At 39.4% G+C, this 24,869-nt stretch overlaps 2 protein-coding genes across 4 annotated transcripts in view; one reads left to right on the top strand and one right to left on the bottom strand.

Annotated features, from left to right (window-relative positions):
• GPALPP1 (GPALPP motifs containing 1) overlaps window positions 1-16,258 on the bottom strand; it is a 28,594-nt gene extending 12,336 nt beyond the window's left edge. For all 3 annotated transcript variants that reach the window (XM_024755603.1, XM_024755601.1, XM_024755602.1), the window contains exons 1-6: window positions 16,080-16,258; window positions 10,461-10,593; window positions 9,403-9,501; window positions 6,697-6,802; window positions 1,391-1,525; window positions 784-948 (exon numbers count right to left, since the gene is read on the bottom strand). In XM_024755603.1, coding sequence (XP_024611371.1) covers window positions 784-948; window positions 1,391-1,525; window positions 6,697-6,802; window positions 9,403-9,501; window positions 10,461-10,593; window positions 16,080-16,167 — 726 coding nt within the window. In that variant the 5' untranslated portion in view covers window positions 16,168-16,258. The remainder of the gene's footprint in view (window positions 1-783; window positions 949-1,390; window positions 1,526-6,696; window positions 6,803-9,402; window positions 9,502-10,460; window positions 10,594-16,079) is intronic.
• Window positions 16,259-16,355: 97 nt separating this feature from the next.
• The window catches only part of NUFIP1 (nuclear FMR1 interacting protein 1), a 40,999-nt gene continuing 32,485 nt past the window's right edge, over window positions 16,356-24,869 (top strand). The window contains exons 1-5 of the mRNA XM_024755467.1: window positions 16,356-16,798; window positions 19,081-19,163; window positions 20,311-20,409; window positions 21,148-21,210; window positions 21,869-21,945. Of these exons, the coding sequence (XP_024611235.1) occupies window positions 16,387-16,798; window positions 19,081-19,163; window positions 20,311-20,409; window positions 21,148-21,210; window positions 21,869-21,945 (734 nt within the window). The 5' untranslated portion in view covers window positions 16,356-16,386. The remainder of the gene's footprint in view (window positions 16,799-19,080; window positions 19,164-20,310; window positions 20,410-21,147; window positions 21,211-21,868; window positions 21,946-24,869) is intronic.

The following is a 24,869-nucleotide window of genomic DNA, read 5'->3' as shown; positions in this document are numbered from 1 at the left end:
TTAAGTCAGAACTGATAAAGCTATAATCATAAGGTGCCAATTAGTCAAGCATTTAAGATTGGAATGGGACATCTCAAGGAAACCGAAACTTTGGGATGGAGTGAATTTAAGGAGTTAGTGCTGAGGACACTGGTCGGACCCCTAACTTACAATGGAATATTTCATAATAAATGGAGAGATCCAAGAAAAGAAAATCTGACAATAATATTTTATGCATACTTTTGTGGGTATTTTTAAATTAAATTATTCAATATATTAATGAAAGGGCTTTTTGCCTATCTTTACAGTAATATGAAGTTTACTGCACTTGAGCTACTGTTATTTTCAGAGGTAGTCCCTGTGTATCACTTAACTTGCTAGGTTAATCTGTGCCTTGGCTTGTTCAAGACATTTTAAAAGAAATTTTCATGGATAGTATGATGTATAAAGACCAGGGGATTTGGAGTCAGAAAGGTCTAGAAGGGAATTACTGTTCATGACTTACCAGCATTTAATTCCAGAAAAGGTGATCTCATAGAGGATAGTGTCTCCCTTCATAACATGAGGTCAGTAAACCTATGTCTCCAGGTTCTCTTGAGATTTAGATGAGACAATTTATCGGGAAATAGTAAGTAAATACACAGGAAGCAACTGGCCTCACTTTCTTTTCACTTTCCTTCAGGGGAAATCTCTTCCCTTTGGAATCATAATTTTAAAAACAGTACTCTTAAATAATTCTGCCTCCTATTTTTTCAAAATAGAGTCAACAAGGACAAAAATACAGGAACAAACAAACCCTCTCACCTTAGCTTTCCTTTCCCTGTCAGCTGGCATATCTGTCCAGACTGATCGATCTCCAGATTTGTCATCAGCTCTTCTCTTGAAAGTTCTAGGCCCAAGACCAAAGTTTTTCAGCTCCGGAGGAAGCTCAGTCATCCAAGAGTCTCTTGTAATTGTTTTAGATGAATCCTTTAAGAGAAATAAAAAGTAAAATAAAAAAAAGTAGCCTTGGAAAATGTGTATATGTGTGCGTGTGTGCACACGTATGTGTGTATATGTGTAGAATACTGTGTAAGTGACTATGCTTCTCAACTGAGGCTTGAAAGTTATTTAACAGACTTTAAGAGAAAGGATTTAATAGACTATTTTTTTTGGTCATATATGTTATGAATACTTTTATCTAATTTATTGTTCCTTTGACTTAATGTTATCTTTTGTCATACAGAAATTTTTAAGTAGGCAAAATTTCTACTCTTTTCCTTTTATAGCTTCTGAATTACCTAAAGCCTAAATTTTTATACACTTACATATGTACATATACATTTTTTTAATGTCCATTTTTAAAATTGAGATTTTTTAATATATTTGGTCAATTTCTCAGAGAAAAGTGTACTATGTATTTAAAACTTACATTGTCTCCTTTAGTCAGTTTTTCTTTCATTCTCTGGGCCCTTTTTTCAAACTCTGTCGTAACACTAGAGTTAACTGGTCCTTTGGCAGGCATTGGCCCAATAATGTCCTCCTCTTCACTGCTACCTGTTTCCTTCTGAAATAAGAAAATGATCCTAAATTACTTAAAATTTAACTGTGACTGATAACCTAGAAACAGAACAAAAAGCAAACACTGTGTTGCTGGCTAATCACTGAGCACCCTTCCTGTGCCTTCCTCAAGAGCACCATACAAAAATGACAAATCCAGGGGCTGTGGACTGTCTCACCTCTTCCCTATGTCCACGGCAGAGCTCATTAACTCATCTCAGTCCTCTTCCTGATGGACATAGATGGGGCCTCACAATTTCTCTGTAATATTCCAGAGAATTATTAATGATTCATCAGAGATGACACAAGTTGAAACCATTTTCTTTCCTGGTACAGAAAGAGCTCTTTGGAATAAGATGCACACAAATAAGACATTCTTGGAAGCTGTATCAGCCTTCATGATTTAGTACAGTCCACTGAAACAGAAATGCTGTGCAAAGCCTTACAAAATACTGGCCCGAACGAGTTAATTTGGTTCCCAAAGAATTTCTCTCATTACCCCAAAGACACAACAGTAATCCAATAATTGAATTCAAGTAGTTCTTAGTAAATCATTTTCTTAAGTTAATTTTTTTAAAGAACAGTGATTTTAATTTTCTTTTTGGCTGTGCTGGGTCTTCAATGCTGTGTATGGGCTTTCTCTAGTTGTAGCTAGTGGGGGCCACTCCTCGTTGCGGTGCATGGGCTTCTCATGGAGGTGGATTCTCCTGTTGCGGAGCACGGGCTCTAGGCGTGTGGGCTTCATTAGTTGCAGCACATGGGCTCAGTAGTTGCGGTGCACACGGGTTCTAGAATGCAGGCGCAGTAATTGTGGCATATGGGCTTAGCTGCTCTGTGGCATGTGGGATCTTCCTGGACCAGGGCTCGAACCCATGTACCCTGCATTGGCAGGCGGATTCTTAACCATTGAGCCACCAGGGAAGTCCCATTAGTAAATCATATTATTAAAGGGTTTTCATGTAAGACTGTGTTAGATGCTATATGCACTTGGGTTTAAAACAGTCCTTGTCAGACACAAAAGACCCCTAATAGCCAAAGCAGTCTTGAGGGAAAAAAACGGAGCTGGAGGAATCAGACTCCCTGACTTCAGACTATACTACAAAGCTACAGTAATCAAGACAATATAGTACTGGCACAAAAAGAGAAACATAGAACAAGATAGAAAGCCCAGAGATAAACCCACGCACCTATGGTCAACTAATCTATGACAAAGGAGGCAAGGATATACAATGGAGAAAAGACAGCCTCTTCAATAAGTGGTGCTGGGAAAACTGGACAGCTACATGTAAAAGAATGAAATTAGAACACTCTCTAACACCATACACAAAAATAAACTCAAAATGGATTAGAGACCTAAATGAAAGACCGGACAGTATAAAACTCATAGAGGAAAACACAGGAAGAACACTCTTTGACATAAATCACAGCAAGATCTTTTGTGAGCCACCTCCTAGAGTCATGGAAATAAAAACAAAAATAAACAAATGGGACCTAATGAAACTTCAAAGCTTTTGCGCAGCAAAGGAAACGATAAACAAGACAAAAAGACAACCTTCAGAATGGGGGAAATATTTGCAAATGAATCAATGGACAAAGGATTAATCTCCAAAATATATAAACAGCTCATGCAGCTCATATTTAAAAAACAAACAACCCAATCCAAAAATGGGGAGAAGACCTAAATAGAAGAAGACCTAAATAGCCCCTTCTTTCTCCAAAGAAGACATACAGATGGCCAAGAAGCTGGATATATGTATATGTATAGCTGATTCACTGTGTTATAAAGCAGAAACTAACACACCATTGTAAAGCAATTATACTCCAATAAAGATGTTAAAAATACAAATAACTCAATTTCATTTCCTCACTACAAATAACTCAATTTCATTTCTTTTTATGGCTGAGTAATATTCCATTGTATATATGTGCCACACTCACTACAAATAACTCACTACACCTCATTACAAATAACTCAAATTCATTTCTTTTTATGGCTGAGTAATATTCCATTGTATATATGTGCCACATCTTCTTTATCCATTCATCTGTTGATGGACACATAGGTTGCTTCCATGTCCTGGCTATTGTAAATAGAGCTGCAATGAACATTGTGGTACGCGACTCTTTCTGAATTATGGTTTTCTCAGGGTATGTGCCCAGTAGTGGGATTGCTGGGTCATATGGTAGTTCTATTTTTAGTTTTTTAAGGAACCTCCATACTGTTCTCCATAATGGCTGTATCAATTTACATTCCCACCAGCAGTGCAAGAAGGTTCCCTTTTCTCCACATCCTCTCCAGCATTTATTGTTTGTAGATTTTTTGATGATGGCCATTCTGACTTGTTGTGAGGTAATACCTCTTTGCAGTTTTGATTTGCATTTCTCAAATGATTAGTGATGTTGAACATTCTTTCATGTGTTTGCTGGCAATCTGTATATCTTCTTTGGAGAAATGTCTATTTAGGTCTCCTGCTCATTTTTGGATTGGGTTGTTTGTTTTTTTGATACTGAGCTGCATGCATGAGCTGCTTGTAAATTTTGGAGATTAATCCTTTGTCAGTTGCTTCGTTTGCAAATATTTTCTCCCATTCTGAGGGCTGTCTTTTTGTCTTCTTTATGGTTTCCTTTGCTGTGCAAAAGCTTTGAAGTTTCATTAGGTCCCATTTGTTTATTTTTGTCTTCATTTCCATTTCTCTAAGAGGTGGGTCAAAAAGGATCTTGCTGTGATTTATATCATAGAGTGTTCTGCCTATGTTTTCCTCTAAGAATTTTATACTGTCTGGCCTTACATTTAGGTCTTTAACCCATTTTGAGTTTGTTTTTGTGTGTGGTGTTAGGGAGTGTTCTAATTTCATTCTTTTACATGTAGCTGTCCAGTTTTCCCAACAGCACTTATTGAAGAGGGTGTCTTTTCTCCACTGTGTATCCTTGCCTCCTGTATCAGAAATAAGGTGACCATATGTGTGTGGCTTTATCTCTGGGTTTTCTCTCCTGTTCCATTGATCTATATTTCTGTTTTTGTGCCAGTACCATACTGTCTTGATTACTGTAGCTTTGTAGTATAGTCTGAAGTCTGGAGCCTGATTCCTCCAGCTCTGTTTTTCTTTCTCAAGATTGTCAAGCATATTATTTAATCTTTCTAGGCCTTGGTTTGTCTTTCAGATAGGGATTGTAACAGCTCCAACCAATAACTACTCTATTGCTAAGAGAAGCCTGTGTTTTATTCGTTTTGTTCATTTTCTTTGGAACCATGTGCTTCTCAGGAAACTGGAACCTTCTCTAATTCCTGGGTAAAAATGCTGATAATTCTAAGCCAATCACTTTGGTCTCATTCCTCTTGGCCAACTGATTGGCTTGAGCATGGCATATGATTCAACTTTGGCCAAAGAAATGTGAGGAGAGGTCTACAGGACACCTGGAAAGGTTTTCCTCTCTCTAAAAAGGGGGCACTGGATAGGGACCCTATGTCTGGACACTGCCATCTGCATGTTAATCTCAGCACTTGGTCAGCCTAAGAGGAATTAACATACTGTAAATGATAGAGAAGACATAAAAAACTGGGCCCTGGATGATCTCATTAGTCTGTTGAATTTACCAACCCTGTAATGACCCTTCCTCTAGACCTCTTCTTAGGTATGAAACACATTTTTCTTATTTGGGGAATACAGATTACAGACCACCCAGGAAATTATATAAACAACCAATTTGTTAACTAACAAGGTTAAGACTACGTTTCATTGTGAGTTGGATTTTTTGTTATTAGCAGCTAAAAGCACTCTAGCTGATGGTAAGCAAGCCAACTTAAGTATCTAGGGGAAAACCATTTTGGAGAGACTTGGATAGCAAGTATCAAGGCTCAGGAATAGGAGCCTGTCTGTCTTATTTAAGGAGCAAGGAGCTCAGTGTGGTCAGATCAAAATTAAAGAGAAAATCGGGGAGCTAATGGAGGCCAGATTATAGAGGGCCTTAAGGCTCTATAAGGCCTATAAGGGCCTTAAGGACTTTGGCTTGAATGCAGACAGAGGAGGAGCAAATTGATGGTTTTGAGCGTCAATGACATGATCTGACTTTGTTTTATCTGGGCCACTCCAGCTGCTGTGTTGAGAAGAGGTAGTGGAGGAACAAAGGCTAAGATACGAAGACCAATGAAAGAAGTGAAATATGATGCTGACTGGGATCAGGGTAGCAGCAGAAGTGGCTGGATTCTGGACGTTTTTGAAGGTGGGAACAACAGAATTTGTTGTCAGACTGATTTCTCTAAGGGCCTGACACACTGTAGGTGTTTTATAAACATCTGCTGAAAGAATGAGTAAATGACTCTGGAGTTCATGAGCTTAACCACTGCATTATATATTTCCTTTAGTAACAACTTCAGTGGAATTGCTGAATTCTCAGTGGAGATGCACAGGAGTATTTGAATTTATTACCACCTGCTCAGTCTGCTAATCTTCAGCATGAATTAATCACTGTAGATTAGCAGACTGAACAGGTGATATAAAATCCTAAGAACTGGGTTTGAGCTTTGACTTTTGATAAGTAGAAATTGTGATTTGGAGTTAAGTTACCCAGTTTCTCTGGCTTTTATCATCTCTAAGATACAGATCATGATTATTTCATAAGGCTTTGGAGAAGCTGCAAATGCATATATGGGAAAAATGCATTACAAATTATAAAGTATTCTGCAAATCTCAGCTTTTGTTAAGGACTGGCCCTCTGTAAGAATATAGGCTTCCTCCTTGACTCCAAAATTACTTGCTCTTTCTTTTCAAAACATCATGTATCCACTAGTGCCCTTGTTATACAATGGTATGAGAGCTGGGTAGGAGAAAGTTAATTTCAATATTTTATAATAATTATTTCACTATTAAAAATTTTCTTAGCTTGTTCTCTTCTGGATCAAATCACAGTGATTCTTTAAACTTTGCATCATGTTCTAGTTTCTAGTACTTTAAAGCTTCCCTTCAAGGATGAGAAGCATGAATAGGTAACACCCTGTCACATGTAATTTGCCTTGCTATTTTTCTAACAGAATCTCAGGTCTATGACAGCTTTTGATTTCATCTACCTAGCTACAATCCTAAATTAGTTTGAATATGACTGAGTCAAATGATTGTAGTTATTCCTATGTAAAGTCTTGAGTTTCTTACATCTTATTCTTTAATAGAAAAAGTTCCAAACCTCAGAGTTGAAATACGATGATACTTGTCTCGGATCATCTCTGCCTTTGTCACTTTTCTGTGCAGATTTAAGAAAACCAGGTGGTAATGCAGGACCTATTATAGGTCTGAAAAATAAAATATACCTTTATCATTCTCCCTGACTTTAAAAAGTCAGCTTTCAGAATAAAAGCTCACACAAATAATAAAAAGCCAGATAATAACAAATGTTGAAAATGAGAATCTTATTCAACATATTATTTTTACTCTATAACCTAGTATTTTTTCACCGAGCATCATAAAAATAAAAATCTAATTTTTGGTATTTTAACTTTCTATTTGTTAGTCAACGGTTAGATGCTAAACCAGTAATTCTCAATCTTTGTGGCAATGGTGTATACCCACTTCCTAAAAGAACTATGTTAAATAAAAATAATAACTTAAAAAAAAAAGTCCTTATTATGTGGACTTTTATGTGGACTAAAGCCTGTGAAGATCTTTTTCATTTTGTGCCTTGGCTTTCAGTTTTGATATTCACCGTCCACTGAAAAATACCTTAGTGGCATTATATTTATAGTCAGAACTACTTAAGTATAAATTGGGTTCTAAGGACATACGTAGCAAATGCATACAACAGATGTTAGTAATTTATGGTTATGTGTGCCAAGGCAGTATAAAAACCTAAACACCATTCTAACAATCCAATAATGATGTGGAAGCATATAAGAAGGAAAATAGTTCATTTAAGACCTGTATATAAAGGAAAAGGTAGTATGCTAACCACATTTCAACCAGTACTTTTCTGTTTCCTTCAAAAAACCCTGGTTGGTATAAGTCACTCCATTTTCTATCTGAGCAAAATAACACCCAAGGACAACATGAACTAGTAGGTGGCAGAGCTGGAGTTTGAACCCTGGTCTATCTGATGCCAAAGTTCATTTTCTTTCTAGCTGCCCTACTGCCACATTCTGAGGGAACAGACATCCATTCAAAAGAGAAAACTGCCTAAATTCTAGGCCTTAAAAAGAAAAAGTCCTACTTTATGTATGGAAAAAACAAAAGAAGAATGATATTTTCTACTCTTTCATACTGTTAATTTTCTCCATTCTTTGTTTTTTTCCAGAGATGTCCCTGTGCAAATGTTACCAACCAAGATGGCACTGATGCCCTAAGCTGAATTTTCCAGATTGCACTATGTTCAATTAGAGTCTTACAGACAGGTTTCCCGGTAGGACAAAAATAGTACTAGAGTCATAAGGTCTGGGGTCTGATCCTGGCCACTTAATTACCTCTTGCCTTGGTTCATAAAACTGCTATGAACCAAAACAATTTTGCAAATGAAAAATGCGGAAGTGTGGCATTGTTAGATCAAATTAGTTATCATTTATAAAGTATAAGGAAGTGCTGTATGGGTTTTTTTCTGAGTACAGTTTTTAGCAGATCTACAAATGCAATTACAGCTCAATTCTCTGGCTTCAGGGAATTTGTGAGGATAAAACCACTAACACATAAAATCTTAAAGTATAGTAAAGGAACATAACCACGGCACATGCTGTGGACGTGTATGAGGTTTTGCCTCCAATATATGCTTCCACCTGTTTATTTCAAACATATATTTTACTATTGTCAAAATAGAAAGAAATTGCTATGTATCTAAAAATCTATTTTCTTGAAAGGAATGTTATTTCCCAGCAGTCAGCAAATTTCCCATAAAAACCCAGACAGGAAATTTTAGGCTCTGAGGGCCACATTTGGTCTTTGTTGCATATTCATCTTTGTATTTTAATGACCCCCTAAAGATCATTCTTAGCTCGGGGCCATACAAAAACAGGCAGTGGACTGCCTATTCCTCTTCTTTCTTCTTTCTTTTCTTCAATGAGCATCCCTTTACTTGCTGACGCCATTACAGAAACTGACTACATTCGCAACAAAAAGTGTTTTTTGAGTTGAAGTCAGAGGCAGTTACTCCCCAAAAGTTATATAAAACTTAGAAGCTGACAAGTGTGATTATAACTTCTGAATATAAAATGTACAACAGCCTTTTCTACTTGTTCTTGCATACTGGGATACAATGTTATGAATTATAAACAACATGGTGTGCAATTTCATATTCAGCAGTTAAATATTTTATAATTCCGAGAAGATAGGAATCAGTATTTACTATCTGTTTATTCTGTGCCAGGCACTATATAAGAATCACACATGTATATATATATATATATATAAATATGAAATCTCAATCACCACGACAATTCTGTAAGGTACGTGTTGCTATCTTATTCCACAGATGACAAATTTGAGGTTCAGTGAAGTTAACTGTGTAACTTGGTACTTAGGGATTTGTCTATTCTTTCAATAAATAATTAAGAAGACGTCTGAATTAGAAGTCAAACACCAGGATTCCAGCCCCAGGTGTACCACTGTGTGTGCAACCTTACTTGTTTAAAAAAAAATAGGGAAGAAGGGTCATGTTTCACCCAGCCTGCCACAGAACGCTCTTGTGAGTATCAAATAAGAGATGTGGAATTTTTTTATGAATTATAAAATATAGTGTCATAAACGTGTAAATAATTATTTTCCTTATACAAATTTTAAAATTAGTTATTTTTACTTCAAATTTATTTCAAATGTTATATAAACACATTAAGTTAAAAAACAATTTCAGACAACTCTTTAATGAATTAATGGACACTAGAAAAGACTGGCAGGAAGTAGTACACATTACCACCTTGGAGGAGAATCATCCTGCTTTTTAAATCCAGGAGGAAGGGCTGGTCCAAAAAACCCTTCATCATCATCATCGTCATCCTGATTTCTCCTCTGTTTTCTGAAAACACAGTAGTGTAATTTTATGCATGTATGTCAAAATTTTCTTCATAGAGAAATTTCCATTTTTAAAAGAACATTAACTTCAACTAGTTGTACAAACACTGAAACAATAAAATAATCTTGCCAAATAAGAAAAAAAATCTACCACAGATCTTATACTAATCTTTTCTTGAAATTCACTTATGGTCTAAAAATAGAGATTGGTTACTTCTTTACAGCAGTAATATATCAATTTTCTATATCTTCTGTGTTGTTTAAGAGTCCATTCAATGAAGTTTCAAATACTCTACTTGCTAGATATTTTTGAGCAAAAAGTTTATGGCACTGGTTTTCAAATTCACTTAAGTAAAGGCTTTAAGTTGCTACTTCTGTCTCTTACTCATTAAAATGCTTTAAAAAAGACCTTGCTATCCAATAATAAACAAAGATTTGACTTCTTATTTACATCGACCTGTGGTGAGTAAGGCTAGGTCAGAGGGAATCATTCATTTACTTAAACAAAAAGCACATACTGCATACATAATTTTTTTTTAAAGCATATTCTTTTTTTTGGTTGTGCGGCTTGCAGGATCTTAGTTGCCCAACCAGGGATCGAACCTGTGCCCCCTGCATTGGAAGCACGGAGTCCTAAGCACTGGACCACCAGGGAGTTCCCTGCATACATAATTTTAAAAAGAAGATGTATGGTTTATTTAGAATATTTAATCACTTCAATAATACCTTAAGGAAAATTCCTTTATATAAGACTTTTATTGAAATTCTAGATATCTCCAGAGCTATATACTACTAAAATAAATTTCTTTCTGAAAGGTAGTTCATGAGGAAATGCCATATGAAGTAATTTCTTCCTGTGCTATATAAATGCAGGTTATGATATCCCCTTACTAGCTCTCTGTTCTAGCCAGCGTACACCAGATTGGAAGATTGGTTTACCATTTAATGTAATAAGTGACTCACCTTGCAGTTGGACCAGTGTCATCTTCTTCAGATTCCTGATTTCCTTCTTCAGACAAAGAACTACTGTCCTCGTCGCTGTCTGATGATTTTGAACTACTGCTTTTATAATTAGGGGGCAGAGCTGGTCCTGCAACTAAAGAAGATGTCTTGTGTATGTCATAAGTAGCCACAACTGTTTCAATGAACTCCCTAGCTGACATTTCACACTTTCTTTTCTGAAATTCTTAGCACTGGCTAGCTATCATTTATTATGGACTTTAATCTCATTTGTTCCTGTTGTGTACAGTGGGCTTGTCTTTCCAACTCCAGGAAGGCAGAAATCATGTCTTACACAGTGTTAACTACGAGATTCACAAAAGCTTTAACACCCAAACTTATAAATATAGCAATAGAACATAATTTGCCTGACATCTTGCAATTTTTGCATTGGTTGCAATTTTGGTTGGTGCAACTGCCAAAATGGTTTCATAATTTTGTTTTTTCCTTATGGACAGCGTATGGTAGACAATATTTATATCACGGAGCTAACCAAACAACAAATTTGCCATTCCACAGTCTAACATGGTAAAAATCAAAATTATCCATTCTGGTTTCTGACTAAGAATCACCACTTAAAAATACCTTTATTGGTATTACCATACTTCTCAGTTAGCTTTCTGTTTGAGATGATTTTCCAAGCAGAAACAAAAGTAGAGGCACTCTAAATTCTCCTGCTTACGAGTAGAGATTCAGAGAAGAGAATGAGGTCACATTGGGATGCAGATGCCAAGGAAGAGGTAAGGGTGTTCTGTGCCCACTCACCATAGTGAACTGCTTTCACTTCATGACCTAGCAAAATTATAAATTATTGCATGATGTCATTGTATGATGTCACACAGACACAACTGTCTATGTCGATCCTCAGCAGTGATGCTAAAACTCTACTGACATACTTCCCAAGCCTGGGTGTTTATCAGACTTGCCAAAATATTTTTAAAAAAGAGATTCCTGGGCCCTTGCCCCAGAGATTCTGACTTAGTTGGCCTGGAGTAGGGCCTGGAAATATGATTTTCCAAAGAGCTTCCCAGGTATGCTATTCCTTCAGTATTAATAACAACAAAAACTTAAAAGAGATTTACACACATTTCCCTATTTAATTCTGACAACAACGTTATTAGGAAAGCAGTATTACTTCTAGCTTACAGATGAGGAAACTGAGGCAGAGAGACAGTAACTTGCCCAATTTTACACAACTAAATAGTGGAGCTAGGATATGAACCTCTTAACCGTTATATTAAACAACATTCAACAAAGTCAACATCCATCCATTCAACAAATATTTATTGAGTAAGTACTTCTAGAGAAACAACTTAAAAAAGAAACAAATAAAAAAAGATGACTGTGAATATGTGGGAGGGTAATTTTAAAGACAGAGGTCAGGGAAGGTTCCCCTGAGAAGACATTTGTAGGGAGACTTAAATGATGACAGTGGTCATGCAACAATCTGAGGGAAGAACATTCTAGATAGAGGAATCACTAGTGTGAAAGTCCTATGGAGAGAACAAGCTTGATGTGCTTGAGGGACAAAAAGGCCTGTGTGGCTAGAGCAAAGTAAGCAAAGTGACAAGACAAAACTGGATGGTTCAAAGGGGCCACACCATATGCTTTGGGGCCAGACTCCAGCTGTGAATTCCAGCTCAGCCACTTCCTAGCTGTGTGATCTGGATATTATTTAACCTTCCTGTGTTAATCTCTTAATCTGTAAAGTGAGGTTAACAGTAGTTCCAATCTCATAGGGCTGTTGTGAAGAATACATATTATACCTGAAAAGCATATAACACTATATCTGGCATACAGCAGGCACTCCATAAATGTGAGCATAGGCTGTGGTAATTGAGTTTGGATTTCGGTTATAACAGGCAGTCACTGCAAGGTTTTGAGTCTGGAGAGATATAATCTGAATTAGCTTTTTTATTAAAACAAAAACGAAAACAAAAAACTCAGCTTGTGGTCAATAGGGAATCAGGACTAGGGGAGATGAGTTAGAAAGCTGATATGAAATGGTTTGATTTGCAACTGCTTTGAAGAAGCAGGATTTGCTAATGGTGTGGATGTGAGAAGTGAGAGCCAAAAAGGAATTGAGGATGTCGTAGGTTTCTGGCCTGATTAGCTAGCCAGGAGGATGGTAATGCTATTCTCTAATATGGAGAAGACTAGGAGGGAAGCATGTTTGGGGGAAGAGCTAAGAGCTTGTTTTTCACACCTTCAGTTTAACATGCCCATTAGAAATTTCAGTGGTATGATCAGTGGTACTTGGGTATATTAATATAAAACTCAGGGGAGAAAGCAGGCTCAGTGTTGGAACCACTGGTCTATTTCTGAAATTCTTTTCCTATTGCTCCTTGTTGTATTACCATAGAACAAGTACTCAATACACAACAAATTGACTTCAAAAATCCAAACTTTTACCTTAAAAAACTGGATGCATTTTTCTACATTATCCCATGTATCATTAAATAAAGGAAGGAATTATAGAAAATAAATGCTAAACTGGGGCTTCCCTGGTGGCGCAGTGGTTAAGAATCTGCCTGCCAATGTAGGGGACACGGGTTCAAGTCCTGGTCCGGGAAGATCCCACATGCCGTGGAGCAACTAAGCCCATGTGCCACAACTACTGAACCTGCGCTCTAGAGCCCGTGCGTCACAACTGCTGAGCCTGTGCTCTGGAGCCCACATGCCTAGAGCCCGTGCTCCTCAACAAGAGAGGCCACAGCAATGAGAGGCCCGCGCACTGCAACGAAGAGTAGCCCCGCCCCCCCCGGCTCAGCAATGAGGACCCAACGCAGCCAAAAATAAATAAATAAATAAATTAAAAACAAACAAACATGATGGTTGGGCTGAGGCTAAAAGATGAGATTGAGTTAGCTGGGCAAAGGGAGTGTGGACTGGAGGAAGAGTGGTCCAGGCAGAGGGAAAAGCATCTGCAAAGAATTGAAAGCCTAAGGGCCTGGCACATCTAGAAATGTGTTCAGAGTGGCTGGAACCAAGAGAAGAGAGAAGGAGGGATCACCAGGGGGAAATGTGGCTGTGAGGTCAAACGAGGTCAGGACTGAAAAGGGTGCCTTGAATTTAGCAAAAAGGTGCTGAGACGATTGGTGGGTGGTCTTCATTTATTTCCACAGTGAAATTGGTGAGAGTGGTCTCCGTGGATTGGCAAGAACAGAAGCCAGAATGCAGTGGGTTAAGGAGAAAATGGGGAGGATCCAGAGTTGGTCAGAGAGAAAGAAGAGTAGCTACTGGGGGATGTGGAGTAGTCTTCATGAAGATGGGAACGATTTGAATGTTCTGGTTAAATGCTAAGGGCAAGGAGCGCCCGGGACTAGTGAGGGAAGGGGTTCCGAGTAAAAATGGAAGGATTAGCCTTGGAAGGTGGTAGTTCCCCTCTTGCATTATAATCAAAGGGAAGACGAAAGAGTTGGTTAGAGGTTTGGGAAAGTTTTTAGGTACTGTGCCAGAAAAGTGAGGAAGTTCTCTTAAGATGGCATCTACTTTTTCTGTGAAGTAGATGGAGAGAGAGTGTAAAGAAGAAAGAGAAGGTTTTAAAAAGCCATGGTTGATCATGGGGGAGGAGACCTGCGTGGGGAAACGTCTGAGGATGGCTGGGCAGAACTGTGGACCCAGCCAGGGAGGAGACTATAGTTTTTAGTAGCATTAGCCTGTGGAGGGGTGAGGTTTCTTCTAGCAGCACTTGGAAGCCTGGGTGTGGGCTCATCAGGGGTGAACGACTGGACTGATCCAGGGCTGAGTTTTTGCTAGATGGGTTTAACAGAATGCCAAATGGGATAAGGCAGCTGAAAACACTGGCAAGAGAAGGCATGAATGGACGGACCATGGAGGCTAAGTTGAGCAGGGACAGAAGTAATTAGAGGAAATTTAAGGCCAAAACAGACTGAGGCAGAGATCACATGGCTCAATGAGACTAAAAACAAAAATAAAAAATAAAAAAAATGTAATGAGAGTAACTGAGTAAGAATGATGGATGAATAAGGGGTTCTGGCTGAGAATAAGATCTGAATTTAAATTTTCAGAGATGGAATTCTCTGGCGGTCCAGTGGTTAGGACTCCATGATCTCACTGCCAAGGGCCCGGGTTCAATCCCTGGTCAGGGGACTAAGATCCTATAAGCTGCACAGTACGCCCCCCCCCCACAAAAAAAAAAGTTTTCAGAGGTGGAATAGGATCCAGTGTGTGACTGCAAATGTGGCTGGGATGAGTGGTGTGAAGGTTGCCGCAGATGAGGAGAATAAAGTCAGAGTCAAAAGAGCCCAGGCTCCACTCAGCTTACACAAAGCAGTGTCTGGAGTATGTAGACTGGTCTTGAGAAAACATCTGCACCCCCGAGTTTTTAACATGATCTCAGGGGACATTTCCCAGCACTCAATTTTCCAGAGTATTCAAATAAAATTAATTTGGTCCATCTCAGACCTGTGTGCTAAATAAAAAGTTTGGTTAACCCCACTTTTCTTCAACCTTAGTTGAATGGAACCTTCCTTGCTAAAATAAAAGCCTAACTTTTTAACAGCTATAGCAGAAACAAGACCTGGAAAGAAACCTCTAGGTGGAAACACGGCCTCTGGGCAGTCAAAGAATGCAAATTAGATTCAGAAATGGAAGAGTTATTCTTCCAGCTTTGCTCTTTGCCAACTTCAGTCAGTCCCAGGCTACAAATTAGTACAAACGTGAAAGGAGATGGGATACTCATCACGGAGGAGTCTGAGAAGAGAAGCATTTATTTGGCAAATACGAGGTGCCTGCTATGTGTTAAGGCTAGAAGACTATAGTGCAATGGTGGAGACAGATATGTCAGCAAGTTATTTGAAAACAGTGTATTAAATATGTGACGTAAGTAAGTAGGCAAAAAACCCGTGGGTAAAGAGGAGGGCGTGACAATGCTTGGGAGAGTGTGGAAAGCCTTCCACACTGAGGTGACACTGAAGTTAGGGCTTGAAGGATGAGGTGGGAGTTTGTCAGGTACATCAAGAAGAGCAGGGCGAGAGCCGAAGAAGCCTAGAGAATTGAAGAACTGCGCAGAAACTCGGATTGGTTTGAGCTCTGGGCCGTGTGTGTCAGGACAGGACGAGAGGCTAGGAAGGCAGGTCGGGGGCTAGGGCGCAGAGCATCTTCTGCAAGAGCCAAGGACATTCGTTGCACGTTAGAAGGCAAGAAGGCACAGAGGTTCGGAGTACGGGCTTCGCTCTAAGTCGGGCTCCACCACTTAACTGTGTGGTATGCGCAACAGCCTGGGCCTCAGTGTCCCCATTTGCCAACACGAAATAATAATCTTTACCTTATACAGTGGCCAAGAGTATTAAATCACTGAATGTGCATCGATCGTTTAGCACAGCGTCCAGCCCATCGAGAACTAAATGCGAATACTTCTTGGTGATAATGATTACCAGGCCAAAGCTCGTTTCTACAGCCCCCACGGCCACGCTTGGGAAGGAACGTTAGCTCGGGTGGGGCCGCGCCCACTCGCCACTCCTCCGCCCTCCCGGGCCTCGGGACCAGTACTCTGAGAACTGGGCCGGGCCAGAGACGGGGTGGGAGGGCCTGGCGGGCAGGGGACATGCCGCCGCTTACCGGGGCTGGGGTCCCGCTCCTCGTCCTCCGCTGACCCGCTGGCCTTGAAGCCGGGAGGCAATGCCGGCCCGATAAGATCCCTCGCCATCCGCGGTGGCAGACACTGGTCCCGCACAGAGGTCTATCCACGCCGAGTCAAATCCCCGTGAAGTAGCCCGCCATACGCAGAAAATGAGGGAAGCTTTTCCGGCCCCTACCAATGACGTAGCAGCCTGTGATTGGCTGACCTGTCTCATTAGCGATAACGGAAGTGACGCCTAAGGCTTGCTCCACATTCGCACGCTGGCTTCCCTGCTAGGCGGATGGCATGGGTGAACAGGCAAGTGGTTGCGTGACTCGCACGGGGTGGTTTTCAGCTCCCGAGGTGACCCCCTCTTTGGAGCCTCTGAGGGACGGTGCCTCGCTGCCGGACAACTGGATGTTCTGGGCGATGCTGCCGGCGCCGCCACCACCGCCTTCGTCGCTTCCCGCAGGAGGGTCCGAACCTTCCTCAGACGCGCAGCCCCCCGCGGAGGCCCAGAGCCTCCCCGAGGCGCCTCCCCCCTTTGACGCCCAGATTCTTCCCGGGGCGCAGCCCCCTTTCGACGCTCAGTCCCCCCTTGATTCTCAGCGTCAACTCAATGGCCAGCCTTCCTGGAATTTCCAGGCTTCAACATCATGGTACTGGACACAGTCTCCTGGTGTTTTTCCTTGGCATCGGCAGCCCCACAACACTCCAGGTAGGTTGTTACTCCTCTCTGTACCACCCCTTACCTTTCCTTTTCCCTTCTTCCCTCTCCTTTTCCACCCTTGTTGCTCTCTCCCCTTCTGATACTGCCTTGCACTCTTGGAGTCTGGTCATTAATGTCTCACAGTTCGTTCCAGTTATGTTTTTCCTGCCTGTTCATTCAGTTTAATTATTTATTGAATTCCAACTATGAACCAGGAAGGGGAGATATAGCAGTGAACAAAACATACAAATATCCTTATTTTGAGATTAAATCTCCTGGTGTAGGAAGACAGACAATAAACAAAAGAAAGCAGGGTGTATTAGAAGGCAGTGAGTGCTATGGAGAGAGAGCAGAGTGACAGGCAGTGCAGTTTTAAATGTCAGTGTCAGTCGTACGTAAGGTGACATGGGTGCAGAGACTTCAGGGAGGTGAGGGATCAGAGCAGAGCATGTATCTGGGGGATAGCGGTACAGGCAGAGGGACCTGCAAGTGCAAAGACCTGGAGGCAGAAGCTATAGATCAGAATGGAACCCAGTGAGGCAAGAAAGGACTGAGCCTGGGGTGGAGTCGTAGGCAATAGAGGAAGAGGGCCTTGTAGATCGTGGGACTTCTACTGTTATGATATGTTTAGTTCAGGAGAGTGGCATGCTTTGATTTATGTTTTCAAAGGGTTAATATGGCTACTGATTGGAAATGACGGAAAGGGAGATGAGTTAAGAAGGTATTGCAGTTAACCTGGTGAGAGATACTGGGGACTTGGACCAAGGTGGAGCTCAGGAGGTGATGAGAAGTAGTTGGATTCTAGATATATCTTGAAGGTAGGGTAGGGTCAGCATAATTTGTTGAGGAATTGGATGTGGGGTGGGATGTAAAGAGGAGACGAGAATAACTTAAAGTTTTTTGCCAAGCAAGTGGAAGGATGAGGGAGTAGATATAGAAAGGAGACCAGGAGTTGAGTTTGGAATATGATTTGTGTCAAGTAGAGATACTGAACTGGCTGTTAGCTATTAGTTTGTACTTTCAGGGGAGGTTTGTGGCTAGAGCTGTAAATCGGGGTGTCGTTAGCAGAGATCATATTTAAAGCCATGCAATTGTTCGCTTAGAACAATTCAATTTACATTAAGTTGAATCCAAATCAGTGTTTACTCTATGCCTAATGCTGGGGATATGAATGTGCCTAAGACAGTCCCAAGCGAGGTGAGATGCGTTCATAAATATAAATCACAATGCAGTGTGACTGGTGATAGAGGCATAGAAAAGGAGATTTCAGAGTATGGAGAAAGTTGGGGAAAACTTTTGGAAGAAGTGTATTGGGAGATGTTTAATATTCTGGAAGAGATACTTTTTAGGTGGAAGCAAAGAGGTGTCAGTGTAAGGTGAGTTCTGAAGGTTGCAGTGTTCTGGTGTGACTGAAGCATAGTATGTGGAAGGTACAGGGAAGAGCAGGGTGAAAAAATAAAGTGGGATCTCATCGAAGGACTCTTCGATGAGTCCTGAGTAGCTACTTGCTTCTAGGGTCTTGAGCAGGGTTGTGATGACTGGAGGATTATTTTTGTGGTGTCAGTGTTCAGGGTCTGTTGGAAGAGAGGACTTAGGAACTGGAAGCCAGTCTGGAAGGCTGTCACAGTGATCTGGGTGAAAGATCGAGGTTTCAGAGTTGGGTCATGGCAATAAGAAAGGAAAAATATTTGAGAAGAAATGTATTTCACAAGGGTCTGTTTTCCTGATGTAAAATTGATGCTGAAAGAGCTCCATTCAGCTCCAGCACCGTTTACATTTCTTTTTTCTTTTTAAAAATATTTTTATTTATTTATTTATTTGGCTGCGCTGGGCCTTAGTTGCGGCACATGGGATCTTCATTGCGGCCTGTGGGATCTTTAGTTGCAGCATGTGGGCTCTTAGTTGTGGCACGTGGGATCTAGTTCCCTGACCAGGGATTGAACCCAGGCCCCCTGCATTGGGAGCACAGAGTCAACTATTAGACCATCAGGGAAGTCCCCGGTTTACATTTCTAATGTTTGAAATAACTACAAGGAATTTTACCAGGTTAGCTTGTCCATTCCTTTACTTAGAGGAAAAAGCACCTATGGACATGTAATCTTACCAATATGTATTAATTTGAAAAATGTTTATTTGGTAAACTAGTCTTAATCTTTGTTAATTTGTTTGGATTACTATTCTGCCTAGAAGTAGTTTACCACTGTTTTTCTCAAGTATTTATGACATTCTGTAGCAAAATTTTAAATAATTGTATAGTTGCAAACATTTCTGGGTCTCATTTTGTTTTTCAGTTAAACATTCTTATCTTCCACGAAAACATGATGCAAAGGTCAATGACTTCAGCATGTCTCCCAGGAGAAAACAGAAAAAAAGGGTATTTTTTAAGATGTTCTTGAATGTGACACTTTGATCCCTATGTCACTGTTTCATATCTTGTGTTTCAATCATAACTGTCTCAGTGTTTTGCATTCATTATTGACACAGCAGAGCCTTGCATACAAGGATCTTTAAGGGTCTTGGCTGTAAGTAAAAACTTCAAGCAAAATCTTTTTGAGAAATAAATGGAGAAATTGTAGAAAAAGAAAACATTTAATCCATTTCAGTATAGTATCAGGAGTAAATATAATGGGGAATTATGATTACAGATAAATGTAAATGTTATTAAACTTCAATGAAGTAAACAAAAGTATAATATATATGTTATACATAATATATATATTTAATTTATTTATTTTACTAGCATATTGGGAGGAGAAGGATGAAATTAAAAGTTTTTGTTTTTTTTAATGAGGAACAACCCTTCATTATGTTCAGAAACTGAGTCTTAAAATAGGCTTTTTTTATTCTGATGTAGATTATAATCTGGTCTTTCAACTTTTAAGATGTGTAAATAATTTTATTAGTTTAGAATAAATTGAGTAAATCTACAGCATGAGATTAGTACCCTTCATTTTGGCATCAAAACTATGTAACTAATATTAACAAAATATTGTGAAAGTATGTTTATTAACATAATCTCAACATTGAACAATTGGGGCCCTATATAGCCTATCATTGTAATAATCATTTTTATTTTATGTTTAAACATAAAAATAGTAAATTGGGAATTTAAAAAAACTAATATTTACCTAAATAGTTCTTTTTTTCTCATTCTGTAGTTAAAATATACACACACGCACGCACGCACTTGTTTTTCCTAAAAGAAGAAATACTGTTTTTACCCTGAATATTTATTTTTAGGTCATTTTGACATATGCTCTATTAAGTTTTAATTAGATTACCAATTTTAAATCTACTCACAATTTATATTAGCTTTACTCAGATTTAAAATTTTTTAACAAGCCTGGCTTTTCCTAATGTATTTGTTAAAAATAAAAACAGAATCATCCCTTCATTAAAAATGTATTCAGAAGTTTTTGCCACCTGTAAGGGTTGTGTGAAAAATCAAAATATGTACTGTATTTTTACTGATGATTAGAGTTCTCACCAATAGCCTAATGCCTCTTCATTTTTGTTTGCAGAAAAGAAAGGAACCAGTTTTTCACTATTTTTGTGATACCTGTGATCGTGGTTTTAAAAATCAAGAGAAGTATGATAAACACATGTCCGAACATATGAAAGTAGGTTTTCTTAGTTGTCCTGATATTTATTTAGCAAAATGGGTGTATTTGGTAGAAATTCTGAGCTTCCTTCCCTTAAAAGTTTATAGTTTCCATAGAAATGTTGTTAGATGACTTGCCAAATTGGGACAGTGACTCTGGGATTTGCAGTTTGAGGGTGGGAAGCCCACTGCTTCAGGAAGTGTGAGATGACAGTAAAAGAGAAGGGAGGTCTGGCAGCTGTTTGTATGTATGCGCCTCGTCTGCTCTGTGAGAGGCTGGGCCTCTCCTCCGGTTGCTCCGTGCGCCTTTGTGAGTTCTTTCTCCTTTAAGGCTGCCCTTGACTAACCACACAGTGTAATTTGCCTTGGCCCAGCACCATCTATGGATGGTTTACACCTTATTAAGTACTTTTAACCAGGATATTTGAGAAGTAAAAAAGTTAAAAAGAAAGTTCTTAGTTTGGAAAGGTTCTCTTTCAGTTTGTAGGCGTGCCCCTTAACTTTAGGAATTAAGAACATTTTACAACATTGCTGATGTCATGCATTCACTCAAATGGAGAAGTAAATGATATGCATTACTGTACTATATACTTAGAGAGTGCAACTCTGTTTGGAGTGATTTTTGTTTTAGGTATTCAGTGATAACAGCACATAGACGGGATACTATATAATATGACCAGAATATGTCTGTATATATAGTAGTAAGATAAATTTTTTATGGAAAACATTGAGTAGCCTTTCTTAAAAATTCTTACAGTGCCCTGAGGTAGATTGCTCTTTTAGTGCACATGAGAAGATTGTCCAATTCCATTGGAGAAATGTAAGTTCTTTTTTTGTTTGTTTGTTACATGCTCTTTTTATTTCATTGATTTATTATCTTCATAGCTCTCTATATACATAGCCTACTAATGAGTAACATTCACAGAACACTGTACACAGAACACCGTAAGGCATTTTTACATCTACTATTCAATTTTATCCTTGTAAGCCACTGTGTAAAGTAAATAAATCTTGGCCCTATTTAACAGATTGGTAAAATGATTTGCCCAGGGTCTCAGAACTGACCCCTGCACTTGAATTTCATGATGGCAAATTCTGTTTTACTATACCATGCTGTTTCAAATTGTTTTGTATATTCATTATTTCTCTAGCTAACTTTCTTAACTTTGGTTGGCAGGTAATTCATTTGGGTATTTAATATGAATCAAGTGTTTGGTGACATTTACTTTGTAACCAAAATGATATTATGACTTTTTTCTTATCAGTAGTACTAATCTAAAGACAAGAGAAAATTTCTCTTTCCTTTAAAGGAAAAGTCATAATAAGGATAGACAAAGCTTGCTTACTTAGTTTTAAAATTGTCTCTGCTAGTAAATTTACTTTTGGGTACACAGTCTCCATTATCCCCCATAATACTTGAGATTTAGTCAAAAGCATACAATACGCTTCTTGATATTCAGCAGACATTTTCCCCATAGACGCATGCTCCTGGTATGAAGAAAATCAAGTTAGACACTCCAGAGGAGATTGCAAGATGGAGGGAAGAAAGAAGAAAGTGAGTAAAGAGTTAAGAACTAGTGAAACAATTTTCTTTTACTGTGGCAAGGCTGAGGACTTGAAAATAATGACCGTTCTGGCCCTACGGAACAATTTGAAAAAGGAAATTTTGTCTTTTGTTATTTAAATTTTTGAATTTTATTTTATTTTATTTATTTATTTTAAAAAATATTTAATTTATTTTTTTATACAGCAGGTTATTAGTCCTCAATGAATTTTATTTATTCCTATAAATATCAATTAAATCTCTCTGGTCTGTTGTGTCATCTAACACTTGTGTTTCCTTATTAATTTTCTGACTGGGTGATCTGTTCATTCGTGTAAGTGAGGTGTTAAAGTCCCCCACTATTACTGTGTTACTGTCGATTTCCTCTTTTATAGCTGTTAGCAGCTGCCTTACGTATTGAGATGCTCCTATGTTGGGTGCATGTATATTTATAATTGTTATATCTTCTTCTTGGAATGATCCCTTGATGGTTATGTAGTGTCCTTCCTTGTTTCTTGTAACATTCTTTATTTTAAAATCTATTTTATGTGGTGTGAGTATTGCTACTCCAGCTTTCTTTTGATTTCCGTTTGCATGGAATATCTTTTTCCATCCCCTCACTTTCAGTCTGTGTGTCCCTAGGTCTGAAGTGGGTCTCTTGTAGACAGCATATATATGGGTCTTATTTTTGTATCCAGCCTGTGTCTTTTGGTTGGAGCCTGTGTCTTTTTGTTGGAGCATTTAGTCCATTCATGCTTAAGGTAATTATCGATATGTATGTTCCTATGACCATTTTCTTAATTGTTTTGGGTTTGTTTTTGTAGGTCCCTTTTCTTCTCTTGTGTTTCCTGCCTAGAGAAGTTCTTTAGCATTTGTTTTAAAGCTGGTTTGGTGGTTCTGAATTCTCTGAGCTTTTGCTTGTCTGTAAAGGTTTTAATATCTCTGCTGAATCTGAATGAGATCCTTGCTGGGTAGAGTAATCTTGGTTGTAGGTTCTTCCCTTTCATCACTTTAAGTATATCATGTCACTCCCTTGTGGCTTGTAGAGTTTCTGCTAAGTCAGCTGTTAACGTTATGCGAGTTCCCTTCTATGTTATTTGTTGTTTTTCCCTTGCTGCTTTCAATAATTTTTCTTTTTCTTTAATTTTTGCCAGTTTGATTACTTTGTGTCTTGGCGTGTTTCTCCTTTGGTTTATCCTGTATGGGACTCACTGTGCTTCCTGGTCTTGGGTGGCTATTTCCTTTCCCATGTTAGGGAGGTTTTCGACTCTAATTTCTTCAAATATTTCCTCTGGTCCTTTCTCTCTCTCTTCTCCTTCTGGGACCCCTATAATTCGAATGTTGTTGCGTTTAATGTTGTCCCAGTGGTCTCTTAGGCTGTCTTCATTTCTTTTCGTTCTTTTTTCTTTATTCTGTTCCACAACAGTGAATTACACCATTCTGTCTTCCAGGTCATTTATCTGTTCTTCTGCCTCAGTTATTCTGCTATTGATTCCTTCTAGTGTAGTTTTCATTTCAGTTATTGTAATGTTCATCTCTGTTTGTTTCTTCTTTAATTCTTGGTCTTTGTTAAACATTTCTTGCATCTTCTCAATCTTTGCCTCCATTCTTTTTCCGAGGTCCTGGATCATCTTCACTATCATGATTCTGAATTCCTTTTCTGGAAGGTTGCCTGTCTCCACTTCACTTAGTTGTTTTTCTGGGGTTTTATCTTGTTCCTTCATCTGGTCCATAGCCCTCTGCCCTTTCATCTTGTCTGTCTTTCTGTGAATGTGGTTTTTGTTCCACAGGCTGCAGGATTGTAGTTCTTCTTGCTTCTGCTGTCTGCCCTCTGGTGGATGAGGCTGTCTGAGAGGCTTGTGCAGGTTCCCTGATTGGAGGGACTGGTGGTGGGTTGGGCTGGTTGTTTCTCTGGTGGGCAGAGCTCAGTAAAACTTTAATCTGCTTGACTGCTGATGGGTGGGGCTGGGTTCCCTCCCTGTTGGTTGTTTGGCCTGAGGCAACCCAACACTGGAGCCTACCTGGGCTCTTTGGTGGGGCTAATGGCAGACTCTGGGAGGGCTCATGCCAAGGAGTACTTCCCGGAACTTCTGCTGCCAGTGTCCTTGTCCCCACGGTGAGCCACAGCCACCCCCCGCCCTCTGCAGGAGACTCTCCAACACTCTCCTAGCAGGTAGGTCTAGTTCAGTCTCCTATGGGGTCACTGCTCCTTCCCCTGGGTCCCGATGCTCACACTACCATGTGTGTTCCCTCCAAGAGTGGAGTCTCTGTTTCCCCCAGTCCTGTCGAAGTCCTGCTATCATATCCCACTAGCCTTCAAAGTCTGATTCTCTAGGAATTCCTCCTCCTGTTGCTGGACCCCCAGGTTGGGAAGCCTCACGTGGGGCTCAGAACCTTCACTCCAGTGGTGGACTTCTGTGGTCTAAGTGTTCTACAGTTTGTGGGTCACCCACCCAGCAGTTATGGGATTTGATTTTACTGTGATTGCGCCCCTCCTACCGTCTCATTGAGGCTTCTCCTTTGTCTTTGGATGTGGGGTATCTTTTTTGATGAGTTCCAGTGTCCTCCTGTCAATGATTGTCCAGCAGCTAGTTGTGATTCTGGTGTTCTCGCAAGAAGGAGTGAGAGCACATCCCTTCTGCTCCACCATCTTGGTTCAGGCCCACCCATGGAAATTTGGTCTTTTATAATGTTGCAAATATTCAATGGAAAATGACCAGTCCTAATTTTGTCATTCTTCAGAATTGGTATATAGTGACTTAGGGAGTATCATTACTTGACGTTTAATAAACACACAGTATTTATTATTGCAGTTTTGATTCATTGCATTCCCTTATAACGTTGGTAGTAGGGAATAGGACTGTAAACTATATTATATGAGGCTATTTGAATGTAGCTTTTGGTAGACCTAACAGGAACTCTTCATAAATAACTGA

Source organism: Neophocaena asiaeorientalis, unplaced genomic scaffold (genome assembly GCF_003031525.2).
Source record: "Neophocaena asiaeorientalis asiaeorientalis breed wild unplaced genomic scaffold, Neophocaena_asiaeorientalis_V1.1 scaffold59, whole genome shotgun sequence".
NCBI classification, from domain to species: Eukaryota; Metazoa; Chordata; class Mammalia; order Artiodactyla; family Phocoenidae; genus Neophocaena; species Neophocaena asiaeorientalis.
Note: the sequence above shows the minus strand (reverse complement) of the source record. Positions and strands in the feature narration are given on the sequence as shown.